This window comes from Cervus elaphus, chromosome 8 (assembly GCF_910594005.1).
Source record: "Cervus elaphus chromosome 8, mCerEla1.1, whole genome shotgun sequence".
NCBI lineage: Eukaryota > Metazoa > Chordata > Mammalia > Artiodactyla > Cervidae > Cervus > Cervus elaphus.
In genome coordinates this window covers 47758331-47782158 of record NC_057822.1, presented here as the reverse complement: position 1 = coordinate 47782158, position 23828 = coordinate 47758331, and the positions used below count along the sequence as shown (strand labels likewise).

The following is a 23828-nucleotide window of genomic DNA, read 5'->3' as shown; positions in this document are numbered from 1 at the left end:
ATTCAATATTTTTATAGATTATATTCCACTTATTAAATATTTTAAAAACTATTTACTTGACTTCATCAGGTCTTAGCTCTGGTGTGCAGGCTTATTGGCCTGCAGCATGTGGGATCTTATCTCCTTGACCAGGGATTCAACTCAGGTCCAGGGAGTGAAAGTGCCAAGGCCTAACCACTGGACCGGCAGGGAACTCCCTGAGACTGGCTTCCTTTAATCAGCATGCTTTTTGAGATTGCTGTTGTTGTTCAGTCACTAAGTCGTGTCCTACTGTTTGTGATCCCATGGACTGCAGCACGCCAGGCTTCTCTGTCCTTTACTATGTCCTGGAGTTTCCTCAGACTCATGTCCTTTGAGTCGGTGACGCCATCCAATCATCTCATCTTCTGTCGCTCCCTTCTCCTCCTGCCCTCAACCTTTCCCAGCATCAGGGTCTTTTCCAATGAGTCAGTTCTTCACATCAGGAGGCCAAAGTATTGGAGCTTTAGCTTTAGCATCAGTCCTTCCAGTGAGTATTCAGGGTTGATTTCCTTTAGGACCGACTGGCTTGATCTCCTTGCTGTCCAAGGGATTCTCAAGAGTCTTCTCCAATACCACAGTTCAAAAGCATCAATTTTTTTGGCACTTAGTCTTCTTTATGGTCCAACTCGCATATCCGTACAGTACTGCTGGAAAAACCATAGCTTTGACCACAGGGACCTTTGTCAGCAAAGCGAGGTCTAGGTTGGTCATAGCTTTTCTTCCAAGAAGCAACCGTCTAAAATTTTGTGACTGCAGTCACCATCCACAGCGATTTTGGAGCCCAAGAAAATAAAATCTGCCACTGTTTCCACTTTTCCCCCATTTCTGAGATTAATCCACGTAATTGTGGCTATCAAGAGTGTAGGTGGGAACTTCCCTGGCAGTTCAGTTAAGACTCTGGGCTTCCACTGCAGGGGCTGCAGGACTTAATCCAGGTTGGAGAACTAAAATCCCACATGTTGAGTGGCCAAAAAAAAAAAAGAGTGCATGTGTTTTTATTTCTAAGTAGTATTTCGTTGTGTGGAAATACCACAGCTGTTTATCCATAAATCTGTTGAAGACATTTGGATTGTTTCCAGTTTTGGGAGATGATGAATAGAACATTCAAACTTTTATGTGTAGCTTTTTGTGTAAACAAAAGTTTTTCTTTCTCTAGGGCAAATGCTCATGAGAGGGATTGCTGGGTCATACCTCAGTGCATGTTTAACCCCATAAAAAGCTGCCGCATCATTTCTCAGAGTGGTTGTACCACCTGGCATTCCCACCAGCAGTGCTTTATAGTTCTCCTCATTCTTGATAGTTCCTAGAATTGTCAGTGTTTTTTTATTTTAGTCATTCTAGTAGATGTATGGTCTCATCATGGTTTTCATTTGCATTTCCCTTAATGATTGATGATTTAAATGTCTTTTTAATGTGTTTACTTCTCATCTACATATCCTCGTTGGTTCAAGACTTTTAACTATTTTTTAACAGCATTGTTTATTTCTTATTTTTTAAGTTTTAAGATACCTTCTGGATACAAGTCTTTTGTCACATATGTGATTTGCAAAATTTTTTTCTCCCAGTCTGTGGCTGTCTGTTATTTTCTTAGTGTCATTCACAAAGCAAAAGTTTAAATTTTGATAAAGTCTAATTTATCAATTTTTTAAAATGAATTACGCTTTTAGAGTCATATCTGAGAACTCTTTGCTTAGCCCCAGTTCATGAGATTTTTTTCCTATTTTTTTTCCTAAAAGTTTTCTGATTTTCCTAAAACAAACTATCTCTCAATGCTAGTGTTACTGCTAGGCTGCTTCAGTTGTGTCTGACTCTTTGGGACCCGATGGTTGCAAAGGACTGTAGCCTGCCAGTTTCCTCCATCCAGGCCTATGGATTGTAGTCTGCCAGTTTCTTCTGTCCATAGGATTCCCCAAGCAAGAGTACTGGAGTGAGTTGCCGTTCCCCCCTCCATGGGAGCTTCCCAACCCAGAAATCGAACCTTCTTGTCTCCTGCATTGGCATGAGGGTTGTTACTACTAGCGCTACCTGGGAAGCCTCAACAGCTTAAAGAAATTGAGGCAGAAATTGGGAGTATAAATATTTGAATTTATATTGACCATATTTTAAAATTTCTCAAGCTATCTAGAATATTGTATAAAACACCTTTGAAACAAAAAAATTCCAAAAGTAAAGGTCTTTATAACTTCAGAAGAAAAAATTCCAATGCTATGTTTTCTTCATTATGCAATTCTCAATTCCCTCCTTTATAACAGAGGCATGAAATGGCTTTGCTTAACATAAAAGTACTGTTCCATGTTGAGTGTAATTGAAACAAGAAGTTTTATATATCTTAACATTAGTCTCAGTAAAAGAAAGAGAAATTTTTTTTCAAGGATTAAACCTTAGATCAATTTCCAACAGCCCCATGAAATTTATAATTTTATTGAAAACTCCTTGACAATCATAAGGCAATGTTTGTAATGTTTCAAATTTCCACCAACTGGTTTTTAGAACTAAACACCTTTGAAAAAGGCTTCTCTGGTGGCTCAGATGGAAAAGAATTCACCTGCAGTGCAGGGGACCCAGGCTCAATCCCTGGGTTGGGAAGATCCCCTGAAGAAGGGACCCACTCCAATATTCTTGCTTGGAGAATTCCATGGACAGAGGAGCCTGACGGGCTACAGTCCATGGGGTCACAAAGAGTTGGACAGGACTGAGTGACTAACAGTTTTCACCTTTGAAACAATTATTTGAAAACCTGTATAAATGAAGCAATCCCCAATCAACCCCTCCGCAACAACTGATTTCAAGGTACAAGCAAAGAATAGTGCCATTATGGTCTTAAAACTAAATAAGAACTTTTAAAAGACATGTTATAAATGTATAACTTTTACAAAATACATATTAGATGCTAAATTAACTCTGTGGTGATACTGATAGTCTACTACTTCTTGAAATAAAATAACAAATTATTTCCACTATGAAAATAAAAAGTATTTACAAGTTGATTTTCTGTTATAGTTATTAGATACTTTAGCTCCAGGCTGAACCACTTACATGTTCTGTTCTGAAATAATCTCAATATCCTGAGGTTTCCTGCTAGGAAAATTAAACATTTGTCAAAGGGAAAAATACTAAATCCACTTAGAAGTAGAATTCTAAGTTATAAAATATGTTATTGCTGGGCTCCTCAGAGATGCAAACTGACCACTTAATTTTTATTAAAAAAAAAAAAAATTTGGGGGCTGTGCCCACAGCATAGGAGATCTAAGTTCCCTGACCAGGGACCAAACCCATGCCTCCTGCAGCGGCAGCGCACGGTCTTAACCTCTGGACCATGAGGAACGTCCCAAACTGACCATTCATACATTTCCTTTCTATTAAATAAATGAAGAAGTAGTTTTAGATTATAATGCATGTAAATGTAAAGATTACCCAAAGAAAAGCTGTCACTAGAGTACTGAATGGTATTTAAACAAAAAGAGCTCAGATATTTTCAGGGAATCACAGAATTGATATATAACCCTAAGAAAGGAGGCTCTGAAAGCAGCTGAACGTGGTCTTATCTTCACAGACATCAAGTACAGAGCCCTCCTTAGTCAAAATCCTATTAGGCTGTGAATTCTGTTGATCTTTCTCAGAAACGATGGCCATTTGCATAATGTTTAAAAAAGACAAAGAGAAGGTTATAGCATGGTGAAAAGTTGCTTTTGGGAATGAGGAAGAACAAAAACTTTTTCTGGCCATTCTTTATATAGGTTTTTCTTGACAGAATATATATATATATATATTTTATAAAATATATATATATATACTTTATACTTCATTTGTTTATTTGGTGGCACAGCACAACTTGTGGGATCTTACTACCAGGACCCAGGATGGAAACTGTGCCCCTGCAATGGCGGAGGCTTGCCCACCGGTCTGCCAGGGAAGTCCCACAGAATGTTTCTTGGGAACTTGGAACTTGAGCCGTTCTCCCCAGGACTGGAAGGCACTGCTCACCGTGGGCTCTAATTCAGTCTTTCTGAAATCTGTTAACTTGATCACTCTGCTCTCCCAAGGGAGTTATCTTCCTATCCACATACAGCCCCTCTACCTGCTTGCCTGTGGGACCAGCTAGAGTCCGTCCAAAATCAACGTGAGACAACTTAGCATGAATTACATATACTCTTAGTCTATTAATAGCTTTGCTAGTTTAGAAAAACTTTGAAGTTTTCTAAAACATTATTTTCTTGATAATACAGAATCACTTTAAATAATTTTCTGGTCCATTTGCAAACTTCCTCTTTTGAAAGTTAGGCCTTAATTAATTAAGATTAATTATGCCGTAATTAGGATTGCTTCATTCAATGATACTATTCTAAGTGTGCATCTAGTAGGAGTCTGGTAAGAATAAGGTGACTTGAGACTCAGCAGAGCCCTTCAGCAAAGAACTGAAAACATATGACCTTGAGGAGACAATACAGAAGTGCCGTCAGAAGTCAAGATTGCACAGATCTGTCATAATATCAGGCACATTCACTTATGAGGCTTATAACTGTAGGAGCAGAAAATCTTTTCCTCAGTCATCTTAGGTTCAGCATCTCACACCTGCAAATTAAACTAGAATATAATAGGAGAAAAGGTTTATTTTGGATGCACACAAAGGCTGCACAGGGAAGGAAAGCCCAAAGAGGCAGTTAGACCTGGGAGATGATTTTCATTTTACAAAGGGTGTCACACTGTGGTGAAGTGACCAGACAAATAAGAAGGGATTTGGGGTTTTAGGGGCAGTAAACTGTGGGAAGGTAAGTATTTGGGGATGGCTTAGTGGTAAAGAATCCAATCCACCTGCAGTGCAGGAGACCCAGGTTTGATCCTTGAGTCGGGAAGATTCCCTGGAGGAGGAAATGAAACCCACTCCAGTATTCTTGCCTGGAGAATCCCCATGGACAGAGGAGCCTGGCGGGTCACGGCCCACAGGGTTTCGAGGAGTCTGGACATGACAGCACACATGAGCACAGGTATTTGGGAAACTAATGCAAGAGGGGGCTTAGTAAGTTGTGGGGGCTGCAGGTGGTGCTCCCAGTGATGAGTCGTCTCTGGTACAGGAGAGGGAAGCCACTTCACACAGGGAAAGTTTTGTCACATTGGCAAAAGGAAAATTTATGCCCTGCTTCTGTCAGAAAGGGAGAGGTTCTGTGTCGTTGCCTTTAGCTCTGAATAGTAATCTATACACCCAAATGGCATACTTTGGGGTCATATTCTGATTTCGTTCAGAACCGTCTCATATTCCTGTTTGTTGGCATATTTCCCTTGTTATATGTTGGTTCAGAAGGCTGTTTCCTTATTAGGTTCCCACTTCCTCATCTGTTCACTATTTAGAATTACAGTGAGAGATTAAGGATTGAATGGTTCAGTTTAACAGTTCAAAAAGCATCACTTTTACTCACTTCTGGTGTTTGAGCAGCTGAATTCCACATAACTGGTCTCTGAAGGAATACAACCTGCTTTGTAGCCAAATTCCCCTCACTGCAAATTAAAACAAGAGCGTTAGCATTTCTAACTTAGTAATTCTCTATATTTCACACTTGGCTAGAATGTTCCACATGTATTCTTTGTAAAATAATCTTCTGATCTAATAATAATTATCAAATAGCCTATATAAGTTGCAGCAGATAAAACAAGGGGAAAAAAATCCCTAAAAGCTAAATATAGTCCTTATAAAAGAAATTCTTAATGTTTAAAACTTGTAATCTCACTGTGCTAACATACGTGGTTTCATCTCATGGTCTTCCCTCTTATTGCTTATCAACGTGCATATTTCTGCATGTCTATAACCACTGCATATTTGCATTTTGTATTCTGTATTCTATGCTTATCTCTTTTCTTGCTTGTACATTATGATCATATTCTTAATAGCTGCATGATATCCCAAAGAATTAAGATACCAAAATGTACTAAGCCTTTCCATTATTACTGGAAAATTAGGTTGCTTCCGGCTTTCTGCTAATTATAAATAATGCTGCTATAGAAATATGTATAGTCTTCTTTATTCGTTATGACTTATTTCCTTGAGATAAATTCATAGGCGTGGGATTATTAGGCCAAAAGGGTATGATTTAAGCTCCTTGGTATGCATTGTCAAATTTGTCTTATGAAAGAAAGAGACCAGTTTGGACTGCCACATGTGAGAAATTTATATACATTTTCCATTGAGGGACTTGAGCCACAGCTAGTTTCATTTTCAGATGCTTCTTTGTAGTCAGCTACTCAATATTCTCCTTATTTAACTACCATCATGGCAAATTACCCTTTGCCAAAGACTACTTGGGGTTTGGATTTCTCTGAAATGCTTTTCACAGAGTCTCCATGGATTTATGGGGAGGGGTGTCTGTAGCTAATGTTGCTCAGTTACGACTTTTATTATGCAAAAAACCCCAACAAAACCTCACTATTAGCTGCATTTTATGCTGAGCTCTTTTTTCTGGAAAACAAATGAAACATTGAAACTCTGGCCCTAGTGGTCAACCCCACACAATTCGAAAATCCCAAACTTACTGATACTGTTGAATTTTGAGAAAGAGCAAATCTTCCCACAAAGTGGTAATGAGAGATTGCTTCTTTTTTTATTTTTAAAAGACTGCTTTTAGTCTAATCTCATTTTAGTTTGACTCTATCTTTGAAAAAAAGACATGGTGTGAAATATCTCCTAGCTTTGGGGAACAGTTTGAGTCATCTGGAGACGTCAGCGTGAGACGGGAAGGGGCTGGTGGTGCACGGAACAGGCTGGCTATTTGGCGGCAGGGAGAATACGGGAAAGGGCAGTGGCTTTAGAAGCAGACGGTCCTGGATTCTAGGCTCAATTCTACAGTAAAACAAAGAATGCTGCTCACCATCTAGTTCTACAAGAATCAAGTCATTAGTCAATGTAACCACTGACTTACAATTCACTCTGAAAGGAATTCAGGTGAAGATCAGAATGAAGCACTTGGTGCTCTGGGAAAACAGGCCGTCCCATAGCTAGAAATATTTTAGGAGGATTTTTTTAACGAACCTCGTGTCTTATATCTTCCCATACTTAGAAAAGATCTAAAGTCATGAACTGAGATACCCGTTCCTTATGACTAACCTTCTACCAATGTGTGCTTGACTGCATGTCACCCTTTTCCAAAACTATGCACATGCTGACCTGTCTGCCTCACCTCTTGGGAGCATTCCTCAGAGCTCTCTGAGAGACTGTATCCTGAACTAGAGCTCTTAGTAAGTCCCCCAGGACTCACAGCTCCCAGGTTGTGCTGTTTTCCCCCCCAGCTGACAGTACTGAAATGGCTGATGATACTACCTAATACCTGCTGACTTTGGCGAAGTTTTAAAATTCTCTTTCATTTCCTATCAAGGGCTTTGTGATAGATAAATAAGTCAGTGGATATGAAGAGCGTCCGCTGCGCTTGCCACTGGAAGGAGCACAGCAAATGGGATTTCCTCCCAGTTCCCCCATTCATTTAGTGAAATGTGGGGTAGGGTTGAGTGGGAGGAACATATCTTAGAATCAAGAACATCTTCCAGAGAGAACAGCCAAGGAAAGGGGGAACAAGGAGAGCAGAGGTCCCTGGATAATGTTCAAGGCATGTGACGTAGGTGGAGAGTCACATGCAGGAACCAGGCCTAGAACTGTCCAAAGGCGAGAAGTCAGGGGACGATTAGTCTTCTTGAATAGAAAGTCTCCTGGGGCCCCAGGGTAGGGACTGGGGGTGACCCTTGATGAGTTTTCCCCAAAAGATTATAGGATGGGGCAAATCTGAGTGTACTAGGGTGTGATGTTCGGCCGACAGCAGGCTTCTCAACCTTTATGAATGGGGTAAAACAGTAAGTGTGGAGACAGTTACTCAAAGGCTGCCTATCTTAGGACAGTCTTTGGCTGCCCAGGTAAGACTTTGGAAGGTTAGCATTTTCCCATCTCTTGGGAGGTCCTTGAGTTAGACTTAATTTGAAATATGTCTAAGACCTCACTGTCTCTGGTTTTCTAAAGGACATTCTGATTTAAGATAGGTCCTGCTGGGACTTCCCTGGTGGCGCTGTGGGTGGGAATCCACCTGCCAAAGCAGAGGTCATGGGTTCGATCCCTGGGCCAGGAGGATTCCACATGCCTCGAAGCAGCTAAGCCCAAGTGCCACAACTACTGAGCCTGTGCGCTAGAGCCTGTGTTCCGCAACAAGAGAAGCCATTGCAGTGAAAAGCCTTTTCACGGCCATGAGGAGTAGCTCCTGCTCACTGCAACTAGAGAAAGCCCATGCAAAGCAACAAAGACCCAGAGCAGCCAAAAATTAATTAATTAGTTACATGAAATAAACTGCTTTCTGTTAAAAAAAAGTCTTGCTATTTTTGGGCTTCCCAGGTGATGCCAGTGGTAAAGAACCTGCCTGCCAATGCAGGAGATGTAAGGGACACAGTTTTGACTCCTGGGTCTGGAAGATTCCCTGCTATTTTCAGAATATCTGTGAGATGTGGAATGCCTTTTGGTTTGGAGAATGGCAATCATGGTAGAATGAAAGGGAAAGAGGTCTGAAATCATACAGAGGGACAGGGCAAGTGAGTCCCTCAGAGTCTCCAGGAGCTCCAGAGGTAACTCTGTCTACTGAGCTTGGATAGGACATTTGCTCTGTAGCACAGGCTTCTGAAAGGATTTGACTGGTGACGTCATTATGGGATCAGAGAGATCTTCAAATGCTCTCCTGGAAGTTCCTGGACAGAGCCTACACCTGCTATTCCCTACAGAAATTTTTTTTTACCCAGAAAGTACTATTAGTTAACTGAGTAACTCAATACTTCTCTGGGAGCGTTAAGAACATTTAGATTCTCTTTTGGAGTGTTATTAATGGGTGGTCATGCTTTGATATAATAGAAAATCAATGCAGCTTTTGGAAAATGCTTGATTTCCACATAAACTCTGTAGAAGTTATAGCACAACCTGCTTTGGTGATGAGTACAGACTGCAAGTAGGGGCTTCCCTGGGGGTTCAGGCAGTAAGGAATTTGCCTGCAATGCAGGAGACCTATATTCGATCCCTGGATTGGGAAGAGTCCATGGATAAGGGAATGGCAACCCACTCTAGCATTCTTGCCTGGAGAATTTCATGGACAAAGGAGTCTGGCAGTCCCCGGGGTTGCAAAGAGTAGGACATGACTGAGTGACTAACACACACACACACACACACACACACACACACACACACACACAGACTGCATGTATAAGCTGCTCAAGGGAATACTTTCAAAGAAGATGTGAAAACATCTGCTAGTCCTTCCTTCCTGAGGGCAAGAGATAGCTCCACTGTCATCATGAGGTACAGGTTAGCCAGGGCAGCCGGGGGGGGGGGGCTGGGTTCCCTGCAGCAGTGGCGGAAAGTAGAGCGAATGGATACAAGGGCCTAGAGGGGAAAGGAGGGTCATCAGTCCAGGAGAAGGTCCAGGAAAGTACCATGACACCCAAGGCCAAAGCCTAGGTAGGATCTGGGACCCTGGGCCATGCTGAAGGAAGAAAAGTGAAGGTCAAATCAGTGAGGCTGATTGGAAAAGTGAAACCAGTGGGAGAAGCAAGGTCAGGTCCAGGTGTTTGACCAGAAGAAATCAGTTGAAGCAAAGTGAAAGTATGAAGGCTGAGTCGGCTCTGGGGTCACACCCAGGATTAAGCAAAGGTTCAGAGGACAGGTGTGGACCTGGGAGAGGCAAGAGAAACCCCCAGGACTGCTGCTGTCCCTGGGACAAGGGGCTTCTTCTCTCTGCCTTGGGAGTGAGCTCATCTTTCGATGTGGGCAGACAGGAGTGTGCGACCTGGGGAGAGTGAGCCAGGGTTTGTATTGGCAGTACGGGCAGAGGAGCCAGAACACAGAAGGGGGAGAAATGTGTTCAACCAGTTCTACAACTTTGTACTACACAATATCCGGACACATCATTTCTCTGTGACGTGTTTAACAGAGGCAGTGCAGTGTGGGAAAAACAGCACGTATGACTTTAGAGTCACACTGACCCTGGGTTTGCATCCCAGCTTTGTTGCTTACTGGCTATGTGACACTGATGAAGTCATCCTATCTTTCTGAGCCTCCTGTTTCTCTTCTGTAAAACAAAGATGGTTCTGAGAAGACCTTTGACATGGTGGATATAAAGTTCTTGGCACAGACCTGGAGCATAGCAGATGCTTAGTAAATGCTTCCTTCTCCCTTTCCTGTCTTCTTCTATGCGTTTCATAAGAAAACAAAAAGACTCTCTACTTGGTTATTTTTAAGGGAGGGAGGTTTGCTATGTTGTCAACAGACAATCAAGAAAAATACTAGCTTCCTGATAACTCTCATGAACTAAACTAAGAAAAATAACTTCAATTTGTGCAATGCTTTCTGTGCAGGGGGCCTGGATTTGATCCCTGATCAGGGAGGAGATCCCCCATGCCACAGCTAAGACCTGGTGCAGTCAAATAAATAAATATTAAAAACAAACAAAAAACCCCTTAAAACAAAGACATCCATAAAGAGAGTAAAAAAGACAAGCCTCAGAAAGAATCAGGGAGACCGTCACAATACACATAAAACAAATAAAAAGCCTCATCCAATATACATTTAAACACTCCTATAAATACAATTTTAAATGTGGGCAAAAGGTTCAAACAGGTACTTAACATAAGAATAATCTCAGTGGTCAAGAAATGTATAAAAATGTGCTCGATTATAGTAGCAATTAGGTAAGTACAAACTAAAACCACACTGAGATCACACTATATATACAATCACCAGAATGGCAAAATTTAAAAGTATGACAATATTTTTTTGTTGGAGCAACGGGAATTTTCATGTTCTGCTGGTGGGAGAGTAAGCCGCAACATTCTACTTGAAAAGAGTTCAGCATTTATATCTAGAAAGCTAAAGAAATGCCCTGTGACCCAGCAATTCCACTTCCTGGTCTACACCCTTGAGAAACTTGGGCTCAGGTTCAGAACAGTATGCTTGTCACAGCCAACACCTGAAAGCAAGCCAAAGCATCAGCAGCAAGATAGATGCATGAACACCCACACACAGCTCTTACAGTGGAGGTGCGGGTAACTATTACGGTGCTAAGTGAAAGCAGCAGCATGTGAAAGACTAGCAAGAAAGTGAAAGTGTTAGTCACTCAGTCATGTCTGACTCTTTGCGACCCCATGGACTATAGCCTGCCAGGCTCCTCTGTCCATAGAATTCTCCAGGTAAGAATACTGGAGTGGGTAGCCATTCCCTTCTCAGGGGATCTTCCCGACCCAGGGATCAGACCTGAGTCTCCTGCATTGCAGGTGCATTCTTTAACATCTGAGCCACCACAGAAGCCCATGAAAGAATATATATAATTCCGTTTTTATAAAATCAAAACAAGCAAAACTAAATTGTTTATTTAGGGATACAAACATGAGTGGTAAGACTATTAGGCAAAAGAAGGAAGTGATCATCCTAAGAGTTGGGGTCATGTTACCTCTGCATGAAGGGAGTGGGTATGATGGGGTAGTTCTAGGCTGCCACTGTCTTGTCCAGTGGTAATTAAACAGTGTTTTTATAATTATAATTATAATTATGTATATTTGTCAACAAAGGTCCATCTGGTCAAGGGTATGGTTTTTCCAGTGGTCATGTATAGATGTGAGAGTTGGACTATAAAGAAAGCTGAGCGCCGAAGATTTGATGCTTTTGAACTGTGGTGTTGGAGAAGACTCTTGAGAGTCCCTTGGACTGCAAGGAGATCTAACCAGCCCATCCTAAAGGAGATCAGTCCTGGGTGTTCATTGGAAGGACTGATGCTGAAGCTGAAACTCCAGTACTTTGGCACCTCATGCAAAGAGCTGAGTCATTGGAAAAGACCCTGATGCTGGGAAAGATTGAGGGCAGGAGGAGAAGGGGACGACAGAGGATGAGATGGTTGGATGGTATCACCAACACAACGGACATGGGTTTAAGTAAGCCCCGGGAGTTGGTGAAGGACAGTGAGGCCTGGCATGTTGCAGTTCATGGGGTCTCAAAGAGTCAGACACAACTGAGCGACTGAACTGAACTGATATTTGTGTTTTATGCACTTTCTATATGTGTTTTATTAACAAAATTGTTTTAAGAGTATGTGTAATGCTGTATGTAGGAGAATGGTTGTGGATTTGCACATAATAATAATGGTCCCTCCTCGACACAGACACAGAGAACAGACTTACGGGCGTGGGGGAGGAGGGGTGCCAGGGCGGGTGTTGGGGGCAGAAAGGAAGGGGTGGGAAGTATGGAGAGTCGCATGGGAACACACGTTACCACATATAAAATAGATGCCAGTGGGAATTTGCTGTGTGGCTCAGGGAACTCAGACTGGGGCTCTGGAGCAACCTAGAGGGCAGGATGGGCAGGCAGGTGGGAGGGAGGCTCAAGAGTGAGGGGACATATGTATACCTATGGTTGATTCACATTGATGTTTGGCAAAAACCAGCACAGTTCTGTAAAGCAACTATCCTTCAATTAAAAAAATAAATAAAAGCAAAACAAAAATTCTCCCTCCTCTTTTACATTTACTGTTTTGGTAAAATCAGTCTTGAATTCTAATTTTTTTTCCAAGCTTTAAACTTCTTTATTTTGCACTGGAGTATAGTTGCTTTCTATTTTTTTTTTTTTTTACAGAGTTCCATCATTTATGAAACAGAGACTCCATTTAAGACTGTTCTCACAGAAAGCAGTTGAGAGCAGTCACTTGGATGGGGAGGAGGCTAGCGGACCTGTGACTCTCAGGAACCTTCCTGCAGGGGCCACAGCTGGGGGAGGGCTGCTGTCCACCCTTTGGCTCTGTCTCCATCCTGGGCATCTGCTCAAGGATCACCCTCTCGTGGTTCTGACCCCTCTGACCTTGGCCCTTGGGGGACCTCTTGACTTGGCTGTTGTCATTACAGATTCATGTATCATGCCTCTTCCTAGAGAAACCTGAGAATTCCTCAGACTGGAAGCTTCAGATGCTCCAAGAGCAAATCAGTTAATGCTTTGAATTCACATGTTAACAAACAGGTTATTTAGCATCACTCCAAAAGAGTAACACAAATTACCTCTAACTATGGACGGACTATGGATGGATGGTTGTTGTTTAGTGGCTAAGTCGTGTACAACTCTTTGCAGCCCCATGGACTGCAGCCTGCCAGGCTCCTCTGTCCATGGGATTTTCCAGGCAAGAATACTGGAGTGGGTAGCCATTTCCTTCTCCAGCTTTCTATTTTTTTAATTGAAGTATAGTTGATGTACAATATTACATAAGTTTCAGGTGTATAACACAGTGATTCACAATTTTTAAAGTTTATACTCCATTTATAATTATTATAAAATATTGGCTATCTTCCTTGTGATGTACAGTATATCCTCACAACTTATACATAGTAGTTTGTGCTTCTTAGTCACCTATCTCTATTTTTCACTCCTCCCTCCTCTCTCCATACTGGTATCCACTAGCTCGCTCTCTATATCTATGGCGGCCTACTTGTTGTTGTTAGATCTACGAGGTTTAAATTAGGAGAGGTCTTTAGGAATTCCTTCACATGTACTTACTTCTCCTTGAATAAGCCCTGTACTTTGCTGACTCTGCTTTGTGCTCATGGTTTCCAGAAAGAGGAACTATTTTGCGATCTTTATGCTTCCACTTTTCATGCTCATAGCAGACACATGCTCACTAACTGATTACATTCTTTTCTGCTGATCCTGGTATTAGAGTCTTTGCTTTTATGGTGTTTGGGCAGCTACCACCAACAGACCAGTGCTGAGATGACTCCTATTTACTACTCCTGGTTAGCCCTATCTGCCACCAGGAATATTCTCTCTAAAACTACTTTTGGAAGCACTGTTCTTTCATAATAGTCCCTACACCTCAGACTTCTCAGCCTCCAACGACCTTTTTCACAGATGTTTTCTACCATATTCACTGGCCTGACATGCAGCTCTTTTTGCATTATTGCTTCCCCAGGAGTCTTTTAATATATTTTCTCTGGAATTCCTCCCCCTTGTCCCATTAAATTTTAATGACAAAGATATGCCATGTACCTGTTTATGTACTATGACATTTTGGAGGGCCAAAAGCCCTTCCATGTCCCCTGTTTCTTGTAAAAAAAAAGAAAAAAGGCTTTAGTTTTCTAGGTGTTCCCTGAGTTCCAAAGAATTTGCTGTATGATGCTGCGTTGTGCTTAGTTGCTCAGTCATGTCCGACTCTTTGCGACCCAACGAACTGTAGCCACCGGGCTCCTCTGTCCATGGGCATTCTCCAGGCAAGAATATTGGAGTGGGTTGCTGGGCCCTCCTCCAGGCAATCTTCCCAATCCAGGGATTGAATCCAGGTTGCCTGCATTGCAGGTAGATTCTTTACTGTCTGACCCAGACACAGGGAGCTCAAATTTGGTGTTCTGTGACAATCTAGAGGGAGGGATGAGGGAGGGCGATGAGAGGGAGGTTCAAGAGGAGGGGGACACACATATACCAGTGGCTGATTCATGATGATACATGGCAGAAACCAGCACAGTATTGTGAAGCAACCATCCTCCAGTTAAAAATTAACAAATTAAAAAACATTTCCCTCTCAGTGTAAGGTTATAATTCCATATTTCTGTAAGTGCATCAGAATCACCTTGGATTCTTATTGAAATGCACATTCCCCCTTCCCGGCCTGCTCTAGATTATTACTGGAGAGAGGGGAGCTGATCTGAGGTGGACAGAGGGAATTTTGTCTCCTCTTTTCATTTTTTTCTCGGTGATTATTTTGAGGTCAGCAATATTAACTGCTGTTTCAGGTAATCTGATCCCCTAACCAGATTTGTCCTGAAGAATTCGGTGTAAATTTTCACCTTGATTTTTTTGAAAAGGGTTGGGCCTATTTGTATAATTATACAGTGATAACAGATTAAAAAGGGATTCTGGCAAGTGTTCAGGACTGATAACAATAACCCTGGGATGAGGTCGTGATATCAGATGACCACATGTTGATGATTCAATGGTAGCACAGCTTTAAATCTCAGTGGTATGATCTTGCCTATGGCAATGAAGCAATAACTTTAATCTAAGGACACCCTAGGAAAACAACTTTATATAATCTGATAACAGGATATAGTTGTTCTTCAGTTCAGTTCAGTTCAGTCACTCAGTCATAGCTGACTCTTTGCGACCCTATGGACTACAGCACGCCTGGCCTCCATCATCAACTCCCAGAGCTTGCTCACACTCATGTCCATTAAGTCAGTGATGCCATCCAACCACTTCACCTTCTGTCGTCCCCTTCAATGTCAATGCCTTCAATCCTTCCTAGCATCAGGGTCTTTTCCAATGAGTCAGTTCATTGAATCAGGCAGCCAAAGTATTGGAGCTTCAGTATCAGTCCTTCCAATGAATATTCAGAACTGATTTCCTTTAAGATTGACTGGTTTGATTTCCTTTCAGTCCAAGGGACTCTCAAGAGTCTTCTCCAGCACCACAGTTCAAAAACATCAATTCTTTGGTGCTCAGCTTTCTTTATTGTCCAACTCTCACATCCATACATGACTACTGGAAAAACCATAGCTTTGACTATATGGACCTTTGTCAGTAATGTCTCTGTTTTTTAATATGCTGTCTAGGTTGGTCATAGCAAACACTCTCTTCCAACAACACAAGAGAAGACTCTACATACTGACATCACCAGATGATCAACACTGAAATCAGACTGATTATATTCTTTGCAGCCAAAGATGGAGAAGCTCTATACAGTCAGCAAAAACAAGACCGGGAGCTGACTGTGGCTCAGATTATGAACTCCTTATTGCCAAATTCAGGCTTAAATTGAAGAAAGTAGGGAAAACCACTAGACCATTCAGGTATAACCTAAATCAAATCCCTTATGACTATACAGTGGAAGTGAGAAATAGATTTAAGGGACTAGATCTGATAGACAGCGTGCCTGAGGAACTATGGATGGAGGTTCATGACACTATACAGGAGACAGGGATCAAGACCATCTCCATGGAAATGAAATGCAAAACGGCAAAATGGTTGTCTGAGGAGGCCTTACAAATAGCTGTGAAAAGAAGGGAAGCGAAAAGCAAAGGAGAAAGGGAAAGATATTCCCATTTGAATGCAGAGTTCCAAAGAATAGCAAGAAGAGATAAGAAAGCCTTCCTCAGCGATCAATGCAAAGAAATAGAGGAAAACAACAGAATGGGAAAGACTAGAGATCTCTTCAAGAAAATTAGAGATACCAAGGGAACATTTCATGCAAAGATGGGCTCAATAAAGGACAGAAATGGTATGGACCTAACAGAAGCAGAAGATGTTAAGAAGAGGTGGCAAGAATACACAGAAGAACTGTACAAAAAAATCTTCACAACCCAGATAATCACAATGGTGTGATCACTCACCTAGAGCCAGACTTCCTGGAATGTGAAGTCAAGTGGGCCTTAGGAAGCATCACTACAAACAAAGCTAGTGGAAGTGATGGAATTCCAGTTGAGCTATTTCAAATCCTGAAAGATGATGCTGTGAAAGTGCTGCACTCAATATATCAGCAAATTTGGAAAACTCAGCAGTGACCACAGGGCTGGAAAAGGTCAGTTTTCATTCCAATCCCAAAGAAAGGCAATGCCAAAGAATGCTCAAACTACCGCACAATTGCACTCATCTCACACGCTAGTAAAGTAATGCTCAAAATTCTCCAAGCCAGGCTTCAGCAATACGTGAATCGTGAACTTCCAGATGTTCAAGCTGGTTTTAGAAAAGGCAGAGGAATCAGAGATTAATTGCCAACATCCTCTGGATCATTGAAAAAGCAAAAGAGTTCCAGAAAAACATCTATTTCTGCTTTATTGACTATGCCAAAGCTCTTGACCGTGTAGATCACAATAAACTGTGGAAAATTCTGAAAGAGATGGGAATACCAGACCACCTGACCTGCCTCTTGAGAAACTTGTATGCAGGTCAGGAAGAAACAGTTAGAACTGGACATGGAACAACAGTCTGGTTCCAAATAGGAAAAGGAGTACATCAAGGCTGTATATTGTCACCTGCTTATTTAACTTATATGCAGAGTACATCATGAGAAACGCTGGGCTGGATGAAGCACAAGCTGGAATCAAGACTGCCGGGAGAAATATCAATAACCTCAGATATGCAGATGACACCACCCTTATGGCAGAAAGTGAAGAAGAACTAAAGAGCCTCTTGATGAAAGTGAAAGAGGAGAGTGAAAAAGTTGGCTTAAAGCTCAACATTCAGAAAACTAAGATCATGGCATCTGGTCCCATTACTTCATGGGAAATAGATGGGGAAACAGTGGCAACAGTGGCTGACTTTATTTTTTTGGGCTCCAAAATCACTGCAGATGGTGACTGCAGCCATGAAATTAAAAGACGCTTACTCCTTGGAAGGAAAGTTATGACCAACCTAGACAGCATATTAAAAAGCAGAGACATTACCTTGCCAACAAAGGTCCGTCTAATCAAGGCTATGGTTTTTCCAGTGGTCATGTATGGATGTGAGAGTTGGACTGTGAAGAAAGCTGAGCGCCGAAAAATTGATGCTTTTGAACTGTGGTGTTGCAGAAGACTCTTGAGAGTCCCTTGGACTGCAAGGAGATCCAACCAGTCCATCCTAAAGGAGATCAGTCCTGGGTGTTCATTGGAAGGACTGACACTGAAGCTGAAACTCCAATACTTTGGCCACCTGATGCAAAGAGTTGACTCATTGGAGAAGACCCTGATGCTGGGAGGGATTGAGGGCAGGAGGAGAAGGGGACGACAGAGGATGAGATGGCTGGATGGCATCAACGACTTGATGGGCATGAGTTTGAGTAAACTCCAGGAGTTGGTGATGGACAGGGAGGCCTGGCATGCTGCGATTCATGGGGTTGCAAAGAATCGGACACAACTGAGCGACTGAACTGACTAACTGAACTGAGGTTGGTCATAGCTTTTCTTTCAAGGAGCAAGTGTCTTTTAATTTCATGGCTGAAGTCACCATCTGCAGTGATTTTGGATCCCAAGAAAATAAAGTCCCTCACTGTTTCCCCATCTATTTGCCATGAAGTGATGGGACCAGATGCCATGATCTTAGTTTTTTTGAATGCTGAGTTTTAAGCCAGCTTTTTCACTCTCCTCTTTTACTTTCATCAAGAGGCTCTTTAGTTTTTGCTTTCTCCCCTAAGGGTGGTGTCATCGGCATATCTGAGGTTATTGGTATTTCTCCAGCTTGTGCTTCATCCAGCCCAGCGTTTCTCATGATGTACTCTGCATATAAGTTAAATAAGCAGGGTGACAATATACAGCCTTGATGTACTCCTTTTCCTATTTGGAACCAGACTGTTGTTCCATGTCCAGTTCTAACTGTTGCTTCTTGACCTGCATACAGATTTCTCAGGAGGCAGGTAAGGAGGTCTCATATTCCCATCTCTTGAAGAATTTTCTACAGCTTATTGTGATCCACAGAGTCAAAGGCTTTAGTGTAGTCAATAAAACAGATGTAGATGTTTTTCTGGAATTCTCTTGCTTTTTCTTTTTGTTGTTCTTACTGACGTATAGTTGCTTTACAATGCTGTGTTAGTTTCAGGTGTATAGAACAGTAATTTAGTACTTTTGCTGGTTTTATTCCATTATTACAGGATAATGAGTATGTGAGCCAACAGGGTGGGTGAGTGCGGTTCCCCAGAAAAAGAGAACCAGGCACGGCTTTCTTGACAAAAAAGAAGTCATTTTGGCCTAAGCCATCTGTGATCTAAGCAAGGTCACAATGTTTTACCCTTGAACAGGTCTCAGTAATAATTTTTTTAAAAAATATTTTAAAACTTTTGTTACCACTATTTATTTTCCCTTCATAGCTCTCTTTCATATAACCATCCATTCAACAAATATTCATTGATTGCCTACTATTGTACTATGCGAGTCAGTAAATAATGATTGTAAGAGGAAAAAACGATGCAAGGACAAAGGAAAAACAGCCATAAAGCAAGAGTTCAGCGATAAAACAGAATCCTAATTCCTCCTCAAGGGATGTGGATAGCAATCTGATACAGATCTTAGGTTGAGCAGAACTAAGACTCCACCCACGTGGAGGGCTATGACTATGTGCTTTGATCCCAGCCTGGTCAGAACCTAAGGGAAGATGATAAAGACCTTCTCTGACCCTTGTGATTTCTAGTCAACATTTACCCTGATTCTATGCAGAATTCTCCTCTGCTCAAGCCCCTTCATGAATACACATGTACCAAACCACTTCCCATCCCACTACCACTCCCCCTGCCCCAGGCCAGTTTTGCTGTTTGGGGAGACACCATTTTGGAAAAGATCCTCCATGATCTCCTTACTTGCTATAAGTAATAAATCCTTCCTTTACCTGATCTTTGGCTTCACTGTAACTTTTGACTAGACACCCACTAAGAAGCAAATGCAGTTTTTGGGTAACAGGTATAATTCCCTGGGCTATACAACATATCCCTTATTGGGTAAACCTATGGCTGATTCATGTTGATGTTTGGTGGAAACCAACACAATACTGTAAAGCAATTATCCTTCAATTAAAAATAAATGAAAAATATATATCCTTGTTGCTTATCTATTGTAAATGCAGCAGTTTGTATCTGTTAATCCCAACCCCTAATTTGTTCTCTGCTCCTTTTGGTAACCACAACCTTGTTTTCTGTATCTAACAGGATATATTTGAGTAATGAAAGAAAATACTTCATGTAGAGACCATTCAAATCATGGCTTACATGATAGAAAAGTAGGGAAAAATAGAAAATTGCTTAAGACACAATTGTTGTATATGAGTTGAAAATATTTAGGAAGAAAGTTTTCACTGGTAAAATATTTAGGAAGAAAGTTTTTACCAGTTCTAAGTTATGTTTTAAGACATGTGGGCCCAAAAAGAAAGATGATAACATTTGTTTTTCTCAGAGCAAGCATCATGTAAAGGGATGACCTTTTATAGTGTCATTATTTATTTCTGTCTTTTTATTGGTTTTATTGGTTTGTAATACTCAGTGCTGATTTTGTATACAGTGTTTCCATTTTCTGAAATACCTTGATTTAGGACAGACATCATGCACAGGCCCTGCTTTAACACACTCAAACATCATGATAATCTAGTGAAACTGATATTATTATATCATTTCCCAGATGAGGAAATTGAGAGTCGAAGTTCTCCAAGTCACATAGCTGGTAAATGGTGACAGTGTAATTCAGATGAGATCTGTGTATCTCGAAGCCTGAACCATTCTTCTGGTTTCAGAAACTAAAAACTTTTAGGCTCTGTCCTCTACCCGGACCAAGATGAACTCTATGTAATATGTTTATTGATGTTTAAAGATGACCTGGCTGAAGGTGACTACTATTCTGTGTGTCCTGAAGCAGCTGAGACCAGCGTGTGACTGTCGCAGGGACAGCACATTTGGACAAGAATAAAAAGGCCCACCCTCGTGTGGAGGTTTGTGCCAGGCACTGGTGGGCGAGGCTGGGCAACAAGCCTGCTGGCCTGCAGGGCCCTGGAGGTCCGAGCAGCCCCTTGCTTTGCCTTTTTCGGCTGTGCCAGCTCAGTGAGCGGCACGGTTCCTCAGTCAGGTTTTGAGCCCGGGCCACTGCAGGGAAAGCGCAGAAACCTCACCGCTGGACTGCAGGGAACTCGTGCCCCATTGCTAGGCTAACTGCACGTAAAGATGGGCCTTCACCACGGGGGCCTGAGAGGCCCAGTCTGTCTCCAGCATCGTGGTGGATACTAGCAGCACACTGGGCTTCCCTGGCGGCTCAGACGGTAAAGAGTCCTCCTGCAAAGCGGGAGACCTGGCTTCAGTCCCTGGGTCGGGAAGATCCCCTGGGGGAGGGCATGGCAACCTACTCCAGCAATCTTGCCTGGAGAACCCCATGAACAGAGGAGCCTGACAGGCTACAGTCCAGGGTCACAAAGAGTCGGACACGACTGAGCGACTAAGCAACGACGCACATGCACACACAGGGCACAGAGGAAACGGGAACTGTGGGAAGGCGGCCCCGAGGACAGCAGGCGCCACCCCCACCCCCCCCCACTACAGAGGGCCCCATCACTGCATCTGGCCGTGACCTCATGCTGTTTGACACCCAGGACCAGGCAGTCAGGCAAGCACGGCTGGCTCCACCACCCTCTCCCATCACAGTATACTTGAGATGTCTTCCTTCCCACCTGTGGTCTCAGTCCTGTTCTCACTTCAAACCAAACAGGAGATGCTCAGCAAGTGGCAGGCCATGTTCTATGCCTCAGCATCCAACCTTTTAGTCTTGCTATCTAATTTAGTGCCCGGCTGGTCACTCATATCGCTTTAGGAAATATTTAGCCTCATGGGAACAGAAGTCCTGAGTGAATAGGAAGGAGGAATGATAAATATATTTTCCACTGGGGAAAAAAGGAACATGAAAGGTTCAGAACTTAGAGCACTTTTAGGAAGAGTCGATGATGCCCTAAATTATACACCTAGGAGAAATGAGGAGGCTAAATACAGAAGTTATTCTGAGGGAGATTGAAGGGTGAGTCAGGTAGACCACTGACTTGGCAGATGGAAGGTGGGGGTGGCAGGGAAGTGGAATTTCTTTCTGTTTTCACCACCTATTCAAAGTTCCTCAAATGTCGATGAGATTCTGAAGCTTGTGAAAATGGAGCTTCATGGGCCCTACCCTTAGAGCCCCTGACTGCCCTGCTGGGGTAAGCCTCCAGCACGTGTGTGTCCCGGGCACGGCACAGCATTCACGTCCCGCTGGGGTAAGCCTCCAGCACGTGTGTGTCTCGGGCATGGCACAGTATTCACATCACTTGGTCTGAAGGCCAAACCTTGAGAATCACTGCTGTCCTGTGATCTGACAGGTGTGTCACAGATTTAAAAAAGCAATAATGAATTATTTTTCGCTGTTCTAGGTCTTCGTTGCTGCACTGGCTTTTCCCTAGTCAGGGCGAGCAGGGACCACTCGCCAGTTGCGGTGTGCAGCTCCTCATTTCAGTGGCTCCCCTGGTTTCAGAGCACAGCTCTAGGGCGCACAACCTTCAGCAGTTGCAGCATGTGGGCGCAGTAGTTGAGCTCTCCAGAGCACTGGCTCACTACCTATGGCACTCCAGCTGAGCTGCTCCTCCACGTGAGGAATTTTCTCAGACCAGGGATCAAACCTGTGTCTCCTGCATTGGCAGGAAGATTCTTTACCGCTGAGCCACCAGGGAAGCCCCTATGTCACAGACTTTTAGAAGCTGAGTAATGATTCAGAGAGCTATCACTCACAATTTGAGAGCAGTTACCAATAAATCTCTGAGAAGAAAAGATTGTTTTGCTTACTTCTAACCTCTCCTTTCGGAGAAGGCAATGGCACCCCACTCCAGTACTCTTGCCTGGAAAATCCCATGGACGGAGGAGCCTGATAGGCTGCAGTCCATGGGGTCGTGAAGAGTCGGACACGACTGAGCGACTTCACTTTCACTTTTCACTTTTGTGCATTGGAGAAGGAAATGGCAACCCACTCCAGTGTTCTTGCCTGGAGAATCCCAGGGACGGGGGAGCCTGGTGGGCTGCCGTCTATGGGGTTGCACAGGGTCAGCAGCAGCAGCAGCCTCTCCTTTTAAAGCCTGAGTGTTGGACTTCCCTGGTAGCACAGTGGAAAAGAACCTGCCTGCCAACGCAGGGGACAAAGGTTCGATTCCTGGTCGGGGAAGATTCCACATGCCTCGGAGCAACTAAGACTGGGTGCCACAACTATTGAGTCCGCACTTCAGAGCCTGAGCTCTGCAACAAGAGAAGCCGCAACAGTGAGAAGCCTGAGCACCACAACTAGAGAAAGCCCTTGCACAGCAACGAAGATCCAGTGCAACCAGAAATAAATAAAATTATTAAAAAAAAAAAAAAAGCCTGAGTGTCTTTACCCTGTATCCACATTTATCCCTTTCCCCACCTGAAGAAGGTGTGGCTTTATTACAGAACCATGTCAATTCAGTGTTTTTAAAGTTTGTGGGGAGGCAGCGTTATTGGGCAGGGGTAAAGCTGCTAAACTAAAGGGTGGACGCTACCGAGGGAGGGGGAGCTGCCTCCCTTAGCTGCGCTGACTGTCAGTGTTAAGCTGCGTCCAGCTGACTCTGCCCCAAGGGAAGGCCCAAGCAACACTGCTGTCCTCTGCAGGTTGCACCAGCCCAGACAGGACAGCCTTGGCAGTCAGTCATTTTCTGGATGCCAAATAGAGCAGAGGGAACATCTCTGAGTCCAAGGGATAGCAAAGCACTTCATACAGAGGGCTTAATTTGCCTCTTTTTCCAAACAAACAAACAAAATAACAGCTCGATCTTTTCCTTCCCCAGGAATAGGACAAAAGGAAAAGTCGTTATTTGTGAAGTGGTTCTCATGTAAGTGTCTATTTCGGTGGAAACAGATAACAAGTTCATGCTGCAGGAGAAAGCCCTCCCTCCCCCGACACTGGAGGGGCGGATGGAGGCAGAAGCCCTGTCGCCTCTCCACCCCACCCTCTGGGCCCCGCTGCAGCTCTAACCCCAGCTGTGTGCTGGGCTGAGGGCAGTCTCACACAGGCAGAGCCCAAGAGCAGGACGAAGGGTCCCGCAGAGGGGGCTGTATTTTCTGCTGGCAGATTCATATCGACTCCGTCTTCACTCTAGGGAAGAGTCAGCATCTCAAGTTGGAAAAAAGAAGGTAGAGTAGTATGGCCTTTGAAGGGAAGGGCACCTCTGAGTGCTGGAAGCTGCAGTGAATTGGGAGTTGGTCTACTTTGCCCCTTCTCTGGCGCTGCCAGTGTGAACTCACACGCCCTTGAGAAGGCGGTGCCCTTAACAATAGCTTGTATGCATAGTTGGTTCTCTGCAT

At 43.1% G+C, this 23828-nt stretch overlaps 1 protein-coding gene across 2 annotated transcripts in view; it reads right to left on the bottom strand.

The window, feature by feature from the left end:
- The window catches only part of RFTN2 (raftlin family member 2), a 65703-nt gene that overhangs the window by 7092 nt on the left and 34783 nt on the right, over positions 1–23828 (bottom strand). For both annotated transcript variants that reach the window (XM_043910489.1, XM_043910488.1), the window contains exon 9: positions 5436–5514. In XM_043910489.1, the coding sequence (XP_043766424.1) occupies positions 5436–5514 (79 nt within the window). The remainder of the gene's footprint in view (positions 1–5435; positions 5515–23828) is intronic.